Source organism: Scyliorhinus torazame, chromosome 28 (genome assembly GCF_047496885.1).
Source record: "Scyliorhinus torazame isolate Kashiwa2021f chromosome 28, sScyTor2.1, whole genome shotgun sequence".
Lineage (NCBI taxonomy): Eukaryota > Metazoa > Chordata > Chondrichthyes > Carcharhiniformes > Scyliorhinidae > Scyliorhinus > Scyliorhinus torazame.
In genome coordinates this window covers 27,059,364-27,074,508 of record NC_092734.1, presented here as the reverse complement: position 1 = coordinate 27,074,508, position 15,145 = coordinate 27,059,364, and the positions used below count along the sequence as shown (strand labels likewise).

General features: G+C 49.5%; 1 protein-coding gene and 1 pseudogene across 1 annotated transcript in view; both read right to left on the bottom strand.

Moving 5' to 3' along the window:
- The window catches only part of LOC140403617 (palmitoyltransferase ZDHHC17), a 44,454-nt gene extending 32,983 nt beyond the window's left edge, over positions 1–11,471 (bottom strand). The window contains exon 1 of the mRNA XM_072491733.1: positions 11,283–11,471. Coding sequence (XP_072347834.1) covers positions 11,283–11,409 — 127 coding nt within the window. The 5' untranslated portion in view covers positions 11,410–11,471. The remainder of the gene's footprint in view (positions 1–11,282) is intronic.
- On the bottom strand, positions 59–153 carry LOC140403704 (U6 spliceosomal RNA; annotated as a pseudogene).
- Positions 11,472–15,145: the final 3,674 nt, after the last annotated feature.

Here is a 15,145-nt window from a genome sequence, read left to right as displayed (position 1 = left end):
CTGTGGAATTCTCGACCACAGAAGGCTGCGGAGGCCAAGTCACTGAATGTATCAAATAAAAAATATGGAAACGCTCCCCAAATTTGCATGTCACCCTTATGCAGGGGCCATGTAATCTTCCAATTTAGGTTTCAGTGCTGCCGAAGCGAGCACAACTGAGTGTACTTCAGGAAAGAAATCGCTAAGATTTCTAGGCAATAAAGAAATCAACAGGTACAGGGAGAGAGCGAGAGTGTGACGTTGAGATAGAGGGTCAGCTTTGATCACACTAAATGTTGGAGCAGGGACGATGCACTGAATGGCCTACGCCTGCACCTACTTTCCATGTTTCTCTGTCATTCATGTCCCAGGACACCCAGATCCCTCTGTACCACTGAGTTCTGCCGTCTCTCTCTCTCCATTTAAATAACATTCCACTTTTCTATTCTCCCTGACTAAGTGGATAAGCTCACATTTTTCCACATTATACTCGCATGTGCCGCACTCACTTAACCTGTCTACATCCCTTGGAGGACCCTCCATTTCCTCTTGACAATTTGCTTACCGACCTCCCTTGCCCCATCGGCCTGCTCGGGAGGGTGTAAAAGATTCCTCATGAGACTATTTCAGTGGGGAGCAGGGAAGCCCCCTCGGGTGCCTGACCAAAATGTACCCGTTCATCAGCGTCACTAAAAGGACAGATTACCCGTTGCTGCTTGTGGATTCTTGCTGTGTGGAAATCGGTTGGTGGGGCTCCTGCATTATTACAACAGTGGCTGCACTTCTGAGGTGTCTGATTGGCTGTGGAGCAGTTGGATTATCCAGAGGATTAGAAATGCGCGATATCAATGCAAGTGTTTCTTTTTCTGTAACCAAGGGAACAACTAGGGCAGCACGATACCACAGTGGTTAACACTGTGGCTCCACAGCGCCAGTGCCCCGGGTTGGATTCCCGGCTTGGGTCAGTGTCTGAGCAGAGTCTGCACATTCTCCCCGTGTCTGTGTGGGTTTCCTCCGGGTGCTCCGGTTTCCTCCCACAAGCCCCGAAAGACGTGCTTGTTAATTGCGAATTGGACATTCTGAATTCTCCCTCAGTGTACCCGAACAGGCGCCGGAGTGTGGCCACTAGGGGATTTTCACAGTCACTTCATTGCAGTATTAATTGTGGTGATCTCTGGAGGTGCATGCACACAAGGGGTTAATGGATAGATAGCAGCACCACATGATCACCAGAGGGCTGGACCAACAGGGGTCTAAAGGGCAGCCACACGGGGTCTCTGTCTCTCTCTCGGGTGTGCTGTGAACAGGGAAACATCAGAATCACATCGATAGTTCGTGGAGTTACATTTAGTTACAATTGTTAAATCTTGTTATCCAATTCCTAGTTCCCATGTTAAGGTAAAGAACTCACGCATTAATAGTTATAGTTACTTAATAAACCTTTGTTGTTACTGGACGATTCGAGTCTTCTTCAACAAGATTCAGAGGACCACACCATCAGCCAAGGATTGAGTAACACGCGTTATCGACCACGCAGGTAACACTACATGGTACCACGGAGTGTGTTGGCCTCAACAATGAAAATAGAAACTAGCTAGCTTAGGTTTGACAGACAAGAGAAAACAAAAAAAAAAAAAAAAAAAAAAAAAAAAAAAAACTCGGATAAGATATCGGCCAAGGAAGGCATCGCTGCACTCGGATCTCTCGGGCACAAACCGGTAAAATGGAATCACTTCCAGAACACCTCAGAACCTCTGGTAATCTCCAGTATAATTGGAAGATTTTCCTGCAACAATTTAATTTGTTTCTGGAAATTAAGGACATGACCGCTGCGCCAGATGAAAAAAAATTGCAGCCCTCTTAGCTGCGGCAGGGAAACCGGCCATGGAGAAATGTAACTCATTTACCCATGCCGAAGGGGAGGACAAGAATAAGTGGGACACAATTATAAAAAAAACTCGATACCCACTGCAAATCGGAGGTGAATGAAACATTTGAACGCTTCAAGTTCACCAGGAGAATCGTTCAGCAGCTTTCTCACTGACTTAAAGCTGCTGGCCCAATCCTGTAATTATGAGACCCTCCGTGACTCCCTCATCAGAGACCAGATTGTCGGTGGCATTTCTGATGAGGGAAATGCTCAGAAAATCTCTCCTTAAGCACAAGAATCTTGATCTTGAAATGGCTACACAACTATGTTCTGCTCATGAAATCACTGAAGCACAATATCAACACTTTACCTACCGGGACCAAGGCCTCCACCACGAGGTTGGAGCAGTCAAAATGGTGGCGCAGGCTTCTCGAAGGCGCTCCTCCACCGGCAATCCCGCGCCCGCGAATCTGCAAGTGGCCCACACACATGCGCAGTTCACACGGAGACTGGAACCGGCTGAGAACGCTATTGCGCATGCGCGAACGTGCCAGGACGGCATCATGATGTGTCATAACTGCGGACACACCCACTTAAAAGGGCAATGTCCAGCTTATGGCAAACAGTGCCTGAGGTGTGGAAAGCACAACCACTGTGCCTTCAAACGTTGAGCTGGGCTACAGATGACTTCCACGGGACAACAACTAAGACCCTGCGACGTTCAGAACGTGGCATCTATGGACCGCCAACCAATATTCAGTGATTACCTGTCCGAAAATGATGACCTTGCCTATGATGACTCCTACGGTGTGGACACGGTTACGGTAACGGAGGAACCTTACATCACCACGCCTCATCCAAAATGCCCGAAAGTGAACAAAACGGGGTTTAAAGTCTCAAAACAAAAAATTATTTTCCCCAGCGACAGAATGAAGCTCGAGCCTCCACTTACAGTTAAAGATCACTGCCGCAGCACCCTGAAACATACCGTTTGCAACACCCAAAGAGAAGAGCACAATGACAAATCCATAGCAAAAGATTTGTTCATTGACGATGATTACTCAGGGGATGAGTTCCTCATTGGACAAATAGAGCACCGTGACACATCCTTGACAAGAAGCGATGATTCGCTCGCTGACGAGTGCCACTCAGCCATGGATCAGTTCTCCGGATCTGATGGTCATTGCAGCAGCAACATGGCTGCCAAGCCCCATACCAGTCTCGTGCTGGGAGTATCCAGTACCATGACGACACGGCAGCTCGTCGACAAAATGGATGACAACCACATGTCATATATCCTAGCAGAAGGCGACGCCACACAGAGAGCACAGATTGACTCCACTGAGGGAGTGATACCGGCCTCCATGGCGAGCTCATTGACAGGCTCCAGAATGGCCACAAGCGACGACTCCGGAGCGACAGCCGTGAACGAGGAAGACTATGGCGGTCTATCTGCCTTGTATGAGCAGCCAGCAGCAGACATTAAATGTCTACCCACTGTTGATCAAAGCAGTGAACAAAACCACAACAACGACAGATCTCATGATTTTGTGTCTGCGCTGCAGCAATCACCCAACCCAGCTTGCAAAAAAGATGACATACGGGGTCCACACTGCAAGCACAAAAGAAAGTCCGCTACTAACGTCAACTTTACTTCGACCATTCCGATGTCTCACGATGTCCTCTCGGACACACATAAACACTGACGGTCACAACGACATAGCGACATCAACACTGCCACCTCAACGACAGGCGAAAGGATCAACCCACCTGATCAAACGCAGACAGTCTGGACTCACAATGTTTTTCGTTAGAATTGGACTTTTTAAACGTTGATTGACTTTGTACAATCATTAATGCCATCCCATTCTGTACACAGCGTTACTTGTTTTATCTGTTCCCAGTTGACTTAATTCATTATGTTTGTTTCGTTTTCGTTACACCATACAGAAAACCTGTAGCACATTAAAAAGGGGGCGATGTGGTGATCTCTGTAGGTGCATGCACACAAGGGGTTAATGGGTAGATAGCAGCACCACATGATCACCAGAGGGCTGGACCAACAGGGGTATAAAGGGCAGCCACACAAAACAATGTTTATTCTATGAACTCAAGTTAACCTTTTTGAAATGTACAGTGAACATCTTAGCAACCATCAATTCAAATACAACCCCCAAAGAATACAACACTAAGTAATCCTTAATAACTTCCCAAACAACATCCGGAAGACAGAAGAAACACCTTTTGACAGAAGCACATTAGGTTTGCATTCACTACTGAGAACATTTATAATTCTGAATTCACCAAATGATCAAGAGATAGTCTTTTCATGGCAGAGAGATCAACAGTACACCTGCTCTGTCTGGCTTCAGCTCCAACACTGAAAACGAAACTAAAACACACCCTGCAGCAAACAGCCTAAAACTAAAGTAAAAAGCTGACAAGACAGCCCAGCTCCACCCACACTCTGACATCACTGGTAAACACCCATTTCTTAAAGGTACATTTCTTAAACACCCATTTCTTAAAGGTACTCTCACATGACAATAGAGCGAAGTTAAGGAAATGCTCCATGCACAAAGCAAACAATACCCAGCAATCATCAGAGCGGAAAGAGCTGGGAAAGCCTCAGCAGGTCTGACAGCATCTGTGGAGACTGAAAATAGGGTTAACATTTCAAGTCTAAGGTGACCCTTCTTTGGAACGGACTGGAGATAGAAACGCGGTGGATTTTGTGCTGTTGAAAAAGGGCAGAGTCAGGTAGAACAAAAGAAAGGGTCAGGGATAGGTTAGAGGGCGGAAGGGATTAAAAAGCAAAAGAAAACAAACTTCGGGGATATTGGCAGGGGTTTGTGGACGTCATATCCAGGGTATTGAAAACAAGGGTGGCGCTGAGTCCAGAGGTGGCGATATTTGGGGTGTCGGAAGATTCGGGAATCCAGGAGGAGAAAGAGGCAGACGTTCTGGCCTTTGCCTCCCTGGTAGCCCGGTGACGGATACTGTTAGCTTGGAGGGACTCAAAGCCCTCGAAGTCGGAGACCTGGCTAACCGACATGGCAAGCTTTCTCGGCCTAGAGAAGATTAAGTTCGCCTTGAGAGTGTCACTGTAAAGCATAGGGTGTCGCTTTATGCGGACGACCTGCTGCTGTATGTGGCGGACCCGGTGGGAGGAATGCCAGAGGTAATGAGGATCCTTAGGGAATTCGGGGACTTTTCGGGGTACAAGCTCAATATGGGGAAGAGCGAGCTGTTCGTAGTTCAGCTAGGGGGACCAGGAGAGGGGGATTGGCGAGCTCCCACTAAAAAGGGCGGAGAGAGGCTTCAGATATTTGGGGGTCCAGGTGGCCAGGAGCTGGGGGGCCCTGCATAGGCTTAACTTTACAAGGCTGGTGGAGCAAATGGAGGAGGAGTTCAAGAGGTGGGACGCGTTGCCGCTGTCCTTGGCGGGTAGGGTGCAGTCAATCAAAATGACGGTGCTCCCAAGATTTTTGTTCCTGTTCCAGTGCCTCCCCGTGTTTATCCCGAAGGCTTTTTTCAGGCGGGTTAACAGGAGTATAATGGGGTTTGTGTGGGCGCGAGGGACTCCGAGGGTGAGAAGGGTGTTCCTGGAGGGGAGTAGAGATGGGGGGGCTGGCACTGCCCAACCTCTGTGGGTACTACTGGGCTGCCAATGCGATGATGGTGCGCAAGTGGGTGATGGAGGGGGAGGGGGCTGCACGGCGTCTTGTGTGGGTACGAATCTGGGGGCGCTGGCAACGGCGCTGCTGCCGCACCCTCCAAGGAGGTATACCACGAGCCCAGTGGTGGTGGCGGCCCTCAAAATTTGGGGGCAGTGGAGGCGGCATAGGGGGGAAGTTGGGGCCTCGCCGTGGACCCCATTACGGGGGAACCACCGGTTCGCCCCAGGAAGACCAGGTGGAGGGTTTTCGGGGTGGCACAGGGCAGGGATACGAAAGTTGGGGGACCCGTTTGTGGACGGGAAGTTCGCGAGCCTGGGTGAGCTGGAGGAGACGTACGGGCTCCCCCCGGGGAACACCTTCAGGTACTTACAGGTAAGGGCGTTTTCCAGACGGCAGGTGGTGGAATTCCCACGGCTACTGCCACACACAGTACAGGACAGGGTGCTCTCGGGGGGGTGGGTGGGAGTGGGGAAGATCTCGGAAACTTACCAGGTGATGCAGGAGGAGGAGGAGGCCTCGGTGGTGGAGTTGAAAGGTAGGTGGGACGAGGAGTTGGGAGAGGAGATCGAAGAGGGGACGTGGGCAGATGCCCTAGGGAGGGTGAATTCTTCCTCTTCATGCGCGAGGCTCAGCCTCATACAGTTTAAGGTGCTGCACAGGGCACACATGACCGGGACAAGGATGAGCCGGTTCTTTGGGGGTGAGGATAGGTGTGTTAGGTGCTCAGGGAGCCCAGCAAATCACACCCATATGTTCTGGGCATGCCCAGCGCTGGAGAAATTTTGGAACGGCGTAGCGAAGACGGTGTTGAGGGTGGTTGGATCCAGGGTCAGACCGGGCTGGGGGCTCGCAATATTTGGGGTGGCAGAGGAGCCGGGAGTGCAGGAGGCGAAAGAGGCCGGAATTCTGGCCTTTGCGTCCCTGGTAGCCCGGCGAAGGATTCTCCTTCAGTGGAAAAATGCGAGGCCCCCAAGCGTGGAATCCTGGATCAGCGATATGGCAGGGTTCATTAAATTGGAGAGGGTGAAATTCACCTTGAGAGGGTCGGTACAAGGGTTCTTTAGGCGGTGGCAACCGTTCTTAGACTTTCTGGCAGAACGATAGACATTGGTCAATGGCAGCAGCAGCTTGGGGGGGGGGGTTACTTTATTTTTGTTTGTTATTTACACTTGGGTGTAGTCTTGGGAGGGATGGGAGTTGGTGTTTGCATTATGTTTATTGTTCTTCGTACATTGTTTTTATATCGTTGTTGTTTGTAATGCCAAAAACACCTCATTAAAATTGTTTGTTTAAAAAAAAGCAATAAAATGTCATGGAACGAAATGCAGAGGAATTGGTAATGGTTATCGTAAAGAGACAAAGTGTCGGTCCAGAGTAAGTGTTAAGGGCAGAAAAAAGAAAAGACAGCTCGTAATATTGTAAAACTGTCCGGACCTGTATATTTTAAAACGCAGTCTGGCGATAAATTAAGGTTTTCACAAGGAACGCAATGTATGGAATGCATCGACAGAATCTATTTGCTCTGACTTATCCAACCTCAATCTGTCAGAAATGAAAACAAGATCACATCGCGGCATTTCGCCTCTCTCAGCAGAAGGGTGGCAAATATTTGTAAAGCACCGCCACAGCGTCACTGGCTCTCTGGGAGGACAGCGTTGAGAACGAAAGGTGCTCCCAATCAGGCACAGGTAAAATCAATGCCCCATATTCCATATCAATCAGGGTTTGGATATATTGCAGCAACAGCTGTCTCAGTTACGGTGAAGTCTTGTTTTTTTGTGGTTAAATCCACAGCCGGTATTTGGTCCGTTAAGGGCGGGTACAGGTGACATACATCTTCGAAAACAACCGCACCATTTTTCCTTATTGTATCACCACCTGCACTCAATGCCTGACTGTCATTGGTCCAGTAAATATCCAGACATTTTGCAACAATCGGTAGTCTTTTGTTGCATTCTGTTTGATCGGAATATTCCGGCATCTCCCGCCTGTGGGATATTTGGGTCCCACTGACGTGAACGGAGATTTCAATGGCTCGCCACCTCTGCCGTGGGGGAAAATCCTGGCCTTTGCTCTTTACGTACCATGAGAGATAAGGGTCCTTTACACATTCAACCTCCATGAACTAGAGATCAGCCAAACCTTTGCTATCCGTGTCCTTACTCGCCACACGTCCTGTTCACCCACCAGTCCTGTGCTCGTTGCTCTACACCGGCTCGCAAGCAGAGCCTCGATTTTCAAATTCTCACCCGTGTTTTCAAATCCTTACACGCTCCTGACACGCATCAATCTCCCCCAGCCCCGCAACCCTCCGGGAGAGCTCTCCTAATTCCCCTCCCCTTCAGCATCCCTGATTTTAATTACTGGTGGGCACAGGAGGGGAGGCAGCTGTGTAGTGGTACTGCCACTGGACTACTGATCCAGAGACCCAGGGTCATGTTCTGGGGGTTCGAATCCCGCCAGGGCAGATGGTGGAATTTGAATTTAATAAAAATCTGGAATTAAAAGTTTAATGACGGCCATGAAACCATTGTCGATTGTCGTAAAAATCCATCTGGTTCACTAATGCCCTTTAGGGGAGGAAATCTGTCGTCCTTACCCCGGTCTAGCCTACAGGTGACTTTAGATCCCCAATCACATGGTTGGCTCTTAAATGCCCTCCGAAATGGCCTAACAAGCCACTCAGTTGAAGGGTAATTAGGGATGGGTAACAAATGTTGGCCTAGCCAGCACCGCCCATATCCCATGACTAAATATTTTTAAAATTACAGGATAGAAGGAGACCACTCAGTTGCATGGTGTCTGTGCTAGCTCTCTGCAAGTGCAACTCAGCTAGTCCCATACCCCTGTCCCTTCCCTGTTTCTCCTCAGGTGCTTATCCAATTCCCTTTTGAAAGCCGTGATTAAACCTGCCTCCATAACACTAAGGCACCGCATTCTGGATCGGAACCTTTTCCCTGTGTCACCATCGCTTTGTTCATCAAGTGGGGGAAAGAAAGGGTTAAAGAACAAAGTTTCCCAACTTCTTTGTTCAGGAAGATTTGTCCCCGGTCAGATACTGTCTATCCCCAAAAAAATGATCTTTATTAGCTGCTTACTGGAGTCAGTCGTTCATCTGTGCGTGTGTTTAATTGAACTCTATTTCAATCTTCCTTTTGATACAGTTCTGTTTAATTAATTGGAATTATTACAATAAGGGGACACTATAATGGACTCGCAATCCAGAGACTAATGCTCCAGAGATTTGAGTTCAAATGCCACCCCATTTAAACTGAATTCATTAATCTCGAATAAAATCATCAGAATCCTACCAGATTGTTGCAAAAGTCCATCTGGTTCCCTGGATAGCCTTTGGGCAGGAAATCTGCCGTCCTCATCCAGTCTGGCCAACTCCAGACCCATGGCAACGTGGCTGACCCTTAACCACCCTCTGAAATGGCCGAAAGCAAAATGGGCTGCGTGGCAAAATGCACTGCGGATGTGCGTGGACCACAGAATGCGACCCACCGCCACTTTCTCAACGGCCATTAGGGATGGGCAATAAGTGCCGGCCACGTCAGCGATGCCCCACATTCCAAGAGCGAATAAAGAAACGTTGTTCAATGTGTTCACCTGCTGTGTTACCCACACACGTTAGGCATCTGACGGTGTATCAGGTTAGATTTCGAGACCCAACACTTGGACTTTATATCCAATAATAAAGGGGAGGCGGTCGCATAGTGGTATTGTCACTCGACTTGTAATCCCGAGACCCAGAGTATTGCTCCGGATAACGCTCCGGGTTCCAATCCCACCATGGCAGACGGTGAAATTTGAATTCAATAAAATTGAGAACTAAAAGTCCAATGATAACCATGTCCGATTGTCGTAAAACAAAAACCAGCTGGTTCACTAATGTCCTTCAGGGAAGGAAATCTGCCGTCCTCACCCGGTCTGGCCTACATGTGATGATGGGTTGACTCTTAACTGCCCTGTTCGGAAATGACCGAGCAAGACACTCGGTTCAAGGACAATTAGGGATGGACAACAAATGCTGGCCCGGCCAGCAATACCCACATCCCACGAACAAATAAAAAAATACCTATATAGCAAATTAACATGAATAAAGTCTTTGCTGCCACCCTGGATTTGACTCGCAAGGTGTTGAATCTTGTTGGATTGTGACTCACAAACACAGCCAGTCCATCAAAAGGTCCTGAGGTCAATGCCTGAAGGCTCTTTAACTACAGTGCCCTAGCCAGGCACTCGGTATCCACAATGTTCATATCTAATTGATCTTCTTCCTCCCCACACAACCAACAGTTGCAATGCTTCAACTTCCCACTCGATCTAGGCCCAACTCACTGGGAACTAAAGATTCTTACAGCACAGGAGGCCATTCAGTCCACTGGGTTCCTGCCAGCTCCTTGTACAAGTTATCCAATTAGAACCCCCCCTCCTCCTCCTCTCCCGCCCCCCAAATCTTTCCCTTAACCTCAGCCCCGCAAATGTCCCCTTTCCAACTTGATATCCAACTCCAATTTGGAAAATGGTTACTGAATATCTATGGAATTCCTTGCCCAGTGAAGCAGTAGAGGCTAAGGGATTAAGGGTTATGGTGTTAGGCCGGAAAGTGAAAAAATGAAAATCACTTATTGTCACAAGTAGGCTTCAAATGAAGTTACTGTGAAAAGCCCCTCGTCGCCACATTCCGGCGCCTGTTCGGGGAGGCTGGTACAGGAATTGAACCGTGCTGCTGGTCTGCCTTGAGCAGCTCCTGAGGGTTAAATCTGCTTTCAAAGCCAGCGATTTAGCCCTGTGCTAAACCAGCTAAAGTGGAGCTAAGTCCACAAAAGATCAGCCATGATCTCATTGAATGGTGGAGCAGGCTCGAGGGGCCAGATGGCCAACTCCTGCTCCTAGTTCTTATGTTCTTATGAATCCGCTTCCACTGCCCTGATTGTCTGGGTGACAATATTTCACTCCGTTCAATAGTACTCTGCCCCTCTCCCGTTCGCCTCCTTCGTCAGCTGTCTTACCTCCATGACCAATGTGCGCTCAATTTACCAACCCGCTTACAGAAACTGTTCTCTCAACTCACAAAATCACTGCAGTGCGCGAGGAGGCCATTCGGCCCATCGAGTCTGCACCGTACCTTCTGAAAGAGCACCCTACCGTGGCCCAATCCCCTGCCCTATCCCTGTAACCGCACCTCACCTTCAGACACTTGGGGGCAATTTATCACGGGCAATCCACCTAACCTGCACATCTTTGGACTGCGGGAGGAAACCGGAGCAGGCGGAGGAAACCCACGCAGACACGGGGAGAACGTGCAGACTCCCCACGCAGACAGTGACCCAAGCCGGGAATCGAACCCGGGTCCCTGGCGGCATGAGGCAGCAATGCCAACCCACTGTGCCACCCATAATTGATTCCTGACAAAACGTCTGCGCAGCAAGGCCCCATGATACATCCTGGAGGGGGAGAGAGAGAGAGAGAGAGCATCTCCCTCAATCCTCTTCCAGACCAAGAGGGGAGCTAATCCTCAACTTTAACTCGGTGCTGAACAGGCCAAAATCCAAAAGAGGACACTGGGGTCTGGGGTGTGGGGGGGGGGGGGGGGGGGGGGGGAGGGGGCTGGAGATCAATGTGAGCCCTGGTGTCACTTGCTGGTTTGCCTAAGCTGGAGAGTGGCCTATCCCTGTCCCCCCACCCCCAGGGGTAAGGGCCGGTGCAGCCCAGGTTGCTGCCTAACCCTCAAGAGCTGCTCTTACCTCTGGCACTGAGCACTGCCCGGTCCTGCTGCAGCCAGCGAGCGCATTGAGGCAGGTCGCCCCGCTGGAGAGCTTCAGCGAAGGGGGCAGAGGGAGCGCAGTGAGGCTGGGAGACTGCGGGCAGCATCCAGCCTGGAAAGAGAGAGCAACTGTTCAAATCCAACAACCGCCTCTAGCCCCCAAACACCCGGAAACACAAATAACCAAATACTCCCACACAAGCTTCCTTTTAAAAAAAACATGTTTGCAAAATTTTCACCCAAGGAAAAGAATCGCTCGGTCGGCAACAAAACAAAAATTAGTGCCATTTACTATCAAATTTCCTATTGATGGTTTTAGTAAATTAAAAGCCTTCCAATATTTCATTCCTGATTTTTTTATTGTAGGAATTTAGATGTAAGTAAAATGTTTCCCCCTTGATTGCAATGCTCTCAGCTTCATGCGTTGGTAGCAGTCACAACAACAACTTGCATTTGCACAGTGCCTCTGATGTGGGGGAACCAGATCGAGGTGGAGCCTTATCCACTAAAATTGGACAGCAGAAACGGAAAATGCTGGACAATCTCCCCCCCCCCCCCCCCCCCCACCTCTGACAGCATCTGTGGGGTGAGAAGAGGGCTACCGTTTCGAGAGAACTGGAAATGGGGTGGCACAGTGGTTAGCACTGCTGCCTCACAGCTCCAGGGTCCCAGGTTCGATTCCCCGCTGGGTCACTAGCTGTGAGGAGTCTGCACGTCCTCCCCGTGTCTGCATGGGTTTCCTTCGGGTGCTCCGGTTTCCTCCCACAGTCCAAAGATGTGCGGGTTAGGTGGATTGGCCATGATCAATTGCCCATTAAGTGTCCAAGAGGTTAGGTTAGGTGGGGTTACTGGGTTAAGGGAACAGGGTGGAGGCCTGACCCTATGACCCTTTCAGAGGGTCGGTGCAGTCACGATGGGCCAAATGGCCTCATTCTGCACTGTCGTGATTTTATTATACTGTTGTTGGAGGGGTGCGTGTAGTGGTGGGGCTCGATAGGGGGCCAGAGATAGGTGGAGATTGGCAAAGATGTCGAGGACAGAAGACTAATGGGGGTGATTCAGGCTAAGAAGGATGCTGAGAGTACCAGATAAAGAAATTAGATTGTGAATGGCCGAACAAAAGTAGACAACCGACCCATTGGCCCAGATGCTGCACAGAGAACGGCAGTTTGGGGAGGGGAGGTTATTATCAAGTGAATGGGTTGGAATATTCTGGAGTCCACACACATGCAGTTAAACACAGCAGGAATTTGCTGTCAGAATTTTACTCCAGCGGCTACCACACCTGCACCACAACGATAGATTTAGCATTTGAATCGAGGTAAACTGGGTTATTTACCCATTTTTCTTTCTTTCGCTCACTATACAGGCAGGAGGAAGCTAGGGCTGGTGCATTCGGAAGAAAGTGAATCTTTAACCAATGTGATCAGTCATTTAACTGCTACCCAGAAAATAGCAATTTTGCAAGTGTGGAGCCGCATTCCATCAGAGCCCATTGCTGGAGATTTGAAAATTGGGCATTGGAATTGGGGATGCGAAAGAGGCCAGAATTGTTGAGATCTGGGAGAGTTGCAGGGCTGGAGGGTATTACAGTGATGATGGGGCGGGTGGGAGTGGCCATGGAGGGCTTTGAAAGCTGGAATGAGAGTTTTAATTGTGCACTGTTTTAAGGACTCACCACTCTAATATCATGGGGGAGAAGACCCACCAATTTTAAATGCTGAATGGGGACCTGTGTTCGAAGGGAAAGATTCTCCTTTTTGCGCAATTGTTTTTTTATAAGTATGGGGGGACATTTATCACATCAAAGGTGCTATATAAATACAAGTGTTGTTGTAATTTGGTCAGATCCTTGGTCATTTTTCCTAATGTCTCCTGATGTGGCTCGGTGTCAACTTGTATCTATTGCACATCTGTGAAACACCTGGTGCTATTTTCCTGCATCAAAGACGCTATATAAATGCAAATTGGTGCTACGGTGTGGTGTATAACTCAAGTTATATGTTTCATAGCAATTCACTATCTTACGCCAGCCCCATGTGATATTCTCCACGTTTATCAGATGTCTAAATCTCTTTCACTTCTTGTTACATTGTTGCCCTCATTGCTGCAAGTGAAGAAATGAACTTTCAGGATTTCTAGTATCTATCAAAAGAACAAGTAACAAATTGAAGGAGCAAGCTGACTGTTACTCAGAAGCTGCGTAGATACAGTGTTAAAGGTTTAAGACGTCAACAACTCAATACTGTGTTGCAAATCAGAAAGGTTCACTTTTATTATAGCACAGAGCCCCTCTTCACTGGTGCTTCAACTGTGGATTTATCCCTACTGATAGTGATTTCCCCAGGGCACTTTTTAAACTCACATGGGGATGATCCGAGCGCTTTAGAGAGGCTGACGGGGGGGGGGGGGGGCACTCGTGTTTACATTTTAACTGATGAGAGAGGAGCTGTGTTAACCACACTAGTTCAGTGCTGAGGGCGCTGGTCGGTACGGTGGCACAGTGGGTTAGCACTGCTGCCTCACAGTGCCAGGGACCCAGGTTCGATTCTGATCTCGGGTAACCGTGGAGTTTGTAATTCCTCCCCGTGTCTGCGTGGGTTTCCTCCGGGTGCTCTGGTTTCCTCCCACAGTCCAAAGATGTGCAGGTTAGGTGGATCGGCCAGGCTAAATTGTCCCCTTAGGGTGGGGTTGCAGGAATAGGGCGGGGGATTGGGCCTAGGTAGGGTGCTCTTCCAAAGGGTCGGTGCAGACTCGATGGGCTGAATGGCCTCCTTCTGCACTGTACTTCCTGTAACAGCCTCCCCGAACAGGCGCCGGAATGTGGCGACTAGGGGCTTTTCACAGTAACTTAATTTGAAGCCTACTTGTGACAATAAGCGATTTTCATTTTCATTTCATTTCATTTTCATTTCATTGTAGGGATTCTGTGATTCTATCACTGGGCTGGGGGATTGCACTCTGAGACTATCAGCCCCAGTTTAAAAGTGGGCGGGCACTCTTTGCATATTTAAAACTTTGTTTGGAAGTTACTCCAGACCAGGGGAATGTTATTCGCTCGACCTTTTCAAGCTGCAGTCAGATTAGACTCAGTGAAGCCCTTAAACCAGGGTGGCCTCTTGCTTTTCAATAAAGCTTCAGGTTACATTTTGAGTTGATGTCCATCCCAGATCGATTTCTATCAACGTGAGGAGAAGTCAGCCAAAGTCACCACGAAGTTACAATCCTGGCTTGAAACCTGCCTCACCAGAACTTTTCATATCAAGGACTAAAAACAGAAAATGCTAGAAATGCACAGCAGGTCTGGTATCATCTGTGGATAATGAAAAGGAGTTCAAAATGTTTCAGTCGATCTGACACATGGGGCGGGATTCTCCGACTCCACGCCGGGTCGGAGAATCGCCAGGGGCTGGCGTGAATCCCGCCCCCGCCGTGTCCCGAAGTCTCCGCCACCAGAGATTTGGCGGGGTGGGAATCGCGCCGCGCCGGTTGGCGGGGGCAGGAATCGCGCCGCGCCGGTCGGCGGCCCCACCCCCGCCGATTCTCCGGCCCGCGATGGGCCGAAGTCCCGCTGCTGGAATGCCTGTCCCGCCAGCGTGGATTAAACCACCTTTTGAACGGCGGGACAAGGCGGCGCAGACAGGCTTCGGGGCCTGGCCCACGATCGGGGCCCACCGATCCACGGGCGTGCCTGCGCCGTGGGCTCTTTTTCTTCCGCCTTCGCCATGGTCTTCACTATGGCAGAGGCGGAAGAGACCCCCTCCCCTGCGCATGCGCGGGGATGACGTCAGCAGCTGCTGAGGCTCCAGCGCATGCGCCGATCTGCATCGCCCGGCGAAGACC